The sequence below is a fragment of the Palaemon carinicauda genome, chromosome 10 (assembly GCF_036898095.1).
Source record: "Palaemon carinicauda isolate YSFRI2023 chromosome 10, ASM3689809v2, whole genome shotgun sequence".
Classification (NCBI taxonomy): domain Eukaryota; kingdom Metazoa; phylum Arthropoda; class Malacostraca; order Decapoda; family Palaemonidae; genus Palaemon; species Palaemon carinicauda.
In genome coordinates, this window is record NC_090734.1 from 39,667,160 (window position 1) to 39,674,659 (window position 7,500).

Consider the following 7,500-nt stretch of genomic DNA (forward strand, 5'->3'; position numbering starts at 1 on the left):
TCCTCTTATGGATGGGGATGATTAGGCTTCCTCTCCACCACTCTAGCATCTTTTCCTGATTGAAGATCTTTTGCACGAGGTCCCACAAGATAACTATGCCTTCTTCTCCAAGACTCTTCCATACCTCTACTGGTATATTATCCGTTCCTGCAGCTTTATTATTTTTCATCATCTTTACTGCCTGTTCTACTTCTCTTCTAGTCACTCCTATGGTATCTGCCTCGTTTGGGAGTCCATCTTCAAACACTGTTCTTGGTTTCTCCTCATTCAATAGTCCTTCAAAAGAAGTTTCCCACCTTCTTTTAATTTCATTCTCCTCTGCTAGAACTATACCATTACTATCTTTTATTTGCCTCATTTGCATCAGGTCTTTAGATGCCGCATCTTGGCCCTTATCAATTCGTATTATTTTCTTCTCACCTTCTGGTGTTTCCATCTCTTTATAGACTTCATTTATTGTCACTGCCTTCGTCTTTGCAACTGCTCTACATACTTCTTTCGTTGCTTGTCCTGATAGATCTGCCCTCTTCTTGACTTCTTTCTTGGTTTTTACCCATTCTTGCACCTCATTATTTCACCACCACGATTCTTTATCATTTGGAGGTCTTCTTCCTGACGACTTTCTAAATACTTTTTCACCGATCCTTAGCTTTACAATCCTCGGTCCACCACTCATGTAACCTTACTGCTTCTAGCACTCTTTCATTAAACAAGACTCTCAGTTCTGCCTCTTTCAATTTCCACCACCTAATCTTTGAGTCCATTCTCGTCCTTTTACTTCTATAATTCCTTAGTCTGCATCAAGTACCACTATCCTGTGTTGCGCTGCTACACTCTCCTCATTTATTACCCTGCAACTTCTAACCTCCGTCAGATAGTCTCTCTTACACAGCAGCAAATCAATCTGAGTCTCCCTACCACCGCTACTATAGGTAATCACTCTGATAATATTTTTCTCATAGAAGGTTTTGATCATTGCTTGGTCAAAAGCCACTGCAAAATCAATCACTCTTTCTCCCCCATCATTTCTCTCGGTCACACTCCAACCTCCATGCACTCTCTCTATCCCTTCCCTACGAATTCTCAAGTGGCCACTCAGATCTCCTCCTATAACTACCCTTTCCCTTGCAGGAATTATTTTAAGCCCCTGGTCCATCTCCTCGAAAAATGTATCCCTCTCCTACTCTGTACATCCAGCTTACGGGGCATAGGCGCACACCATATTGACTACTGTGGCTCATAGTCCCAGCTTTAAACTCCTAATTTTGTAATTTTTCCTATTCACTCCAATCAAACTTCCCTTCAAACCTTTCGATAATATTATTCCTACACCCTTTTTACCTTCCATATTTGCCCCACATTAATATTATTTACAACCTTCTCCTAGTTTTCTTGCCTTATTTAGATTACACCTGGTCTCATACACACACAGCACTCAAATCTTCCTTCTCTCCATGAGGTCAACAAGCTCCCGACCTTTTCTAGTCATTGTCCCCACATTCACAGTTGCTACTCTCATCGTCTCCTCAGATATTTTCCTCCGAGCTTGTCTCTTTAACCAAGCAGCCCACCCATGACTAGGTAGCCCTTGACGATTTATCGGAGGGATCAGGTGAGGTCCCAAAACGTCAAAATCGCCACTTGCCATATTTGCCGAATTTTCTATATATATATATATATATATATATATATATATATATATATATATATATATATATATATATATATATATATATATATATATATATATATATATATATATATATTATATATATATATATATATATATATATATATATATATGCAGAAGAACCACAGAAAAAATGAAAATACAAAATATACGATTTAAGTCCTGACTAGTTTCGTGATACTTCTTCAGAGGACTGATTTATTGAGAGAGGTTTTTTTACATTTTATAGGGGAAGTAAAGGTACAAACATACAAATAGAGGCGCACAGAACAATGACAATCCCTTACCAGCTACTTGGGCTATGGTCAGGTGTTTACTCGGCAGAGATCCAACCTCATTAGACTCCTGCTGAAACGGGTCATTTCTGGTGACCAGTAAATTCTTGTTTTCGACTTTCAATACAGTTTATTTATATGAATAACGGTAGCCATATCTATATTAAATATACATAGACTTACATATAAATGGTTTTGTATGTGTCTGTATATTTATACCAGTATGTGTACACAAAAATATATGTCTATGTATATATTATGCATGTTTGTGTATGATTGCTTGTCTGTGTATATGTATGTATATGTCTTTTTATACATTTATATATAGATGTATTTTATATATACACAGTTTTTTTCTTATGTATTTTTATAGATAAGGCTACGTTATTCATATAAATAAACTGTATTGAAAGTAAAAAACAAGAATTTAACGGTCACCAGAGAATGACCCGTTCTAGCAGGTGTCTAATGAGGTCGGATCTCCGCCCAGTAAACACCTGTCCATAGCCAAGGTAGATGGTAGGGGATTGTCATTGTTCTGTGCGCCTCTATTTGTATGTTCGTACGTATACTTTTACTTATAAAATGTAAAGAAACCTCTCTCAATAATTCAGTCCTCTGAAGAAGTATCACGAATCTAGTCAGTTCTTAATCGTATATTTCATATTTTAATTTTCCCTGTGGTTCTTTTGCATCTGAGCATCAAATTTTCCTGTAATTTCTATGCATATGTATATATATATATATATATATATATATATATATATATATATATATATATATATATATATATATATATATATATATATATATATATATATGTATATATATATAAACATATATTTATAGTTTTATATATATATATATATATATATATATATATATATATATATATATATATATATCTATATATCTATAACTATATCTATCTATTTATCTATCTATATATATATATATATATATATATATATATATATATATATATATATATATATATATATATATATATATATATATATAGATAAATAGATAGATAGATAGATACATAGATATATATATATATATATATATATATATATATATATATATATATATATATATATATATATATATATATATATATATATATATATATATACAGAAGAACCACAGGGAAAATGAAAAATACGGAATATACACTTAAGTCCTGACTAGTTTCGTGATACTTCCTCAGAGGAAGTATCACGAAACTAGTCAGGACTTAAGTGTATATTCCGTATTTTCATTTTCCCTGTGGTTCTTCTGCATCTGAGCATCGTGTTTTCCTGTGATTTATACGCATATATATATATATATATATTATATATATATATATATATATATATATATATATATATATATATATATATATATATAATATATATATATATATATATATATATATATATATAAAAAAAAATATATATATATATTTATATATATATATATATATATATATATATATATATATATATATATTTATATATATATATATATATATATATATATATATATAATATATATATATATATATATATATATATATGTGTGTGTCTGTCTGTCTGTGTATGTGTGTATATGTATATACACACATAAATATATATATATATATATATATATATATATATATATATATATATATATATATATATATATATATATATATATATATATATATATATATATATATATATATATATATATATTTATATACAAACACACACACACACAAACACATATATGAATATATATATATATATATATATATATATATATATATATATATATATATATATATATATATATATATATATATATATATATATATATGTCTTACCTATAACTGTAATCGAACAGTTTAACATGTTTTTTTTTCAAAAAGGCCCATAAAAGAAACACAGGAAATATGAATAAATAACACTATATTTCGGTCCATAAACATTAATCCTTTTCAGGATGTAAAGTAAAAATGAGGAATACAGTAGAGAGTGACGGTTTATATACGAAAGCAAAATGGTGTGTTCAATTGTTCTATAGTTGTTATAATTGCTGGAAGGATTAGCCAAATTTAATTACATCCAGGTGCGTCTTCTTATTGTTGATCCGCTCGGAGGAAGTCTTGACCTCTGATGCATGTCTGGTGGTGGGTCTCCTTGGATTATCTTCTTAATGATAGGGTTAAGAAGAGTATTGTCCACTGTGTCACCTCTCCTTTGGCCCCCAGATAGGTTCATTGTGTTTGATTGATTTATGATGGCTGATTCCAGGATTTTCCTTCTGTACGGACAGGTACTCATAAAAAGCAAAGACGACTCACTGTATTCCTCATTTTTACTTTACATCCTAAGGAGGGTCAATGTTTATTGACCGAAATATATTGTGATTTATTCATATTTTCTGTGTTTCTTTTATGGGCCTTTTTGAAAAACCATATATATATATATATATATATATATATATATATATATATATATATATATATATATATATATATATATATATATATATATATATATATATATATATATATATATATATATATACATGCATATGCAGAAGAACCACAGGGAAAATGGAAATACGAAATATACACTTAAGTCCTGACTAGTTTCGTGATACTTCTTCAGAGGACTGATTTATTGTATATATTTATATATGTATATGTATATGTATATGTATGTATATATATGTATGTATGTGTATGTTTTGCTTATATATTTATATAGATAAGGCTACCGTGTTTTCATATAAATAAACTGTACTGAAAGTAAAAAAAACAAGAATTTACCCGCCACTAGAAATTACCCTTTTTGGCAGGTGTCTAGTGAGCTTGTGGACTCAGCCCACTTAACACCTGACCCAAGCCCAGGTAGCTGGTAAGGGAGTGTCATTGTTCTCTAAATCTCTATGTGTATGTTCATATCTTTGCTTTCCCTATAAAATGTAAAGAAACCTCTCTCAATAAATCAGTCCTCTGAAGAAGTATCACGAAACTAGTCAGGACTTAAGCGTATATTTCGTATTTTCATTTTCCCTGTGGTTCTTCTGCATCTGAGCATCACGTTTTCCTGTGATTTTTACGCATACATGCATAATATATATATATATATATATATAATATATATATATATATATATATATATATATATATATATATATATATATATATATATATATATATATATATATAATATATATACATATATTCATATATATATATATATATATATATATATATATATATATATATATATACATATATATACATATATATATATATATATATATATATATATATATAGTATATATATATATATATATATATATATATATATATATATATATTTATAAATATACATATATATAAATATGAATCCATATATATATATATATATATAAATGAATATATATATATATATATATATATATATATTTATATATATATAATATATATATATATATATATATATATATATATATATATATATATATATATATATATACATATATATAATATATATATATATATATATATATATATATATATATATATATATATATATATGTATATATATATATATATATATATATATATATATATATATATATATATATATATATATATATATATATATATATGTGTGTGTGTGTGTGTGTGTGTGTGTGTGTTTATTTATATACATATTTACATACCTACATACATATATATATATATATATATATATATATATATATATATATATAATATATATATATATATATATATATATATAAACATGTCAGATATTATCAATTATTCAAAAATTCTTGTGACATACTATGTATAAATTACCTTAATTCTTACGTCCAAATGATCATTCAAACAATATTACACCAGCCAGTGTTGAGATACTACCGCTTGAGAGTTAAAGGGTCCTTCGACTGGCTAGACAGTAACACATTAGATCATGTTTTCTGATTACGGTTCATTTTCCTTCTTTCTGCACACAAATACTGAATAGTGTGCATATTCTTTACATATTCTCCTTTGTCTTTGTACACCTGGTAACATTGAAATTACCAAACTATTCTTCTTCAAGGAATGGATTATGCACTGTAGCTCTTCATTGGTTAGTTTCCTCTTGGTAAGGGTAAAAGGGACTTCTTAGGTATGATAAGCAGCTCTTCTAGGAGGACACTCGAAAATAAAACCATTGTCTTTTAGTCTTGGGTAGTGTCAGAGCCTCTGTACCATGGTCCTCCACTGTCTTAGGTTACAGTTCTTTTCACTGAAGGTACACTCTCGCATACTATTATATCTTTTTTTTTCCTATCTCATGTTTTGTTTAAAGTTTTAATTTTTTCATGGGATAAATTTATTCAAATGTTACTGTTCTTAACACATTTATTTTTCCTTGTTTCCTTTCCAAACCGGGCTATGTTTCCTGTTGGAGCCCTTGGCTTATAATATTCTTCTTTTCCAACCAGGGGTGTAGCTTAGCAATAATAATAATAATAATAATAATAATAATAATAATAATAATAATAATAATAATAATAATAATAATAATAATAATAATTAATAATAATAATAATAATAATAATAATAATACCCTCTAGTAGAATAAGTTAAACTAATACGTGTCATCTTCAATTTAAGAGAGAAAAAAAGTTTTATTGAAGGCCATGAAATAATATGTTTAAAAATAGATTTAGATATTTTTTAAAGTATAAAACTAACGTAATCAGGGATTAAAGTGCCAAGGAAATGGTTTAAAAGAAAATTTGTATAAAAAAAAAATCATAATTTATTCAATGTTCATCGAATCTACGGTTTCTTAGACTCTTCTATCTCAAATTGGCAAACTGTTTCTGCAAATATGAAAAATACGTTTTATTTTCTATTTAAAGTTTGCAATATTTTGAATTTCTGAGCGACATATATTTATATTGAATAATTGAAATATATACCGTAGATAAAATATTTTTAAACGTTCAAGTGTTAAACAAGGAAAATAAAAAGAGCCATAGAGATATTGAATTCATGTACAATAAAGAGATTGAAAAAAAAATAAGCTGCAATGAAATGATTAAAACATTAGGAAATCTGAGCAATGTGTAATTTTAGATGTTATTTAAAAAAAAATAAGATGTAAAGGAAAAGTCAAAGAACTGGGAAGAAAGCTTGATGATTAAGTTGTATATATCAAAAGGAGCAGTAAACATTTTCTAACGACATACCAATGAATCTTTTTGAGTCACTATTTGAGATAACTGAAAAAAATATTTGAAGGAAGGCAGAGAGAATTGAAAGATTTAAGTGAAAATAGGTTTGAATTTAGGAAAAGAAAGAGCAATTAGAATAGGATTTTTATGGTAAAAAAAAAAAAAAAAAAAAAAAAACTGTAACAGAAGTCCAACGGAATATTTAGAAGTAAACATGAAATTTTATGTATTTTGTATGAGAATATATGAAAGGCATATACCAGGGAATCAATAACGTTATTCTATTGTTGATTAAAAATGAGAGGAGTACCG

At 27.2% G+C, this 7,500-nt stretch overlaps 1 protein-coding gene across 1 annotated transcript in view; it reads right to left on the minus strand.

Moving 5' to 3' along the window:
* LOC137647950 (uncharacterized) overlaps positions 1 to 436 on the minus strand; it is a 498-nt gene extending 62 nt beyond the window's left edge. Inside the window, exon 1 of the mRNA XM_068380898.1 lies at positions 1 to 436. This exon is cut by the window's left edge and continues 62 nt beyond it. Coding sequence (XP_068236999.1) covers positions 1 to 436 — 436 coding nt within the window.
* Between the last annotated feature and the right edge of the window lie 7,064 nt (positions 437 to 7,500).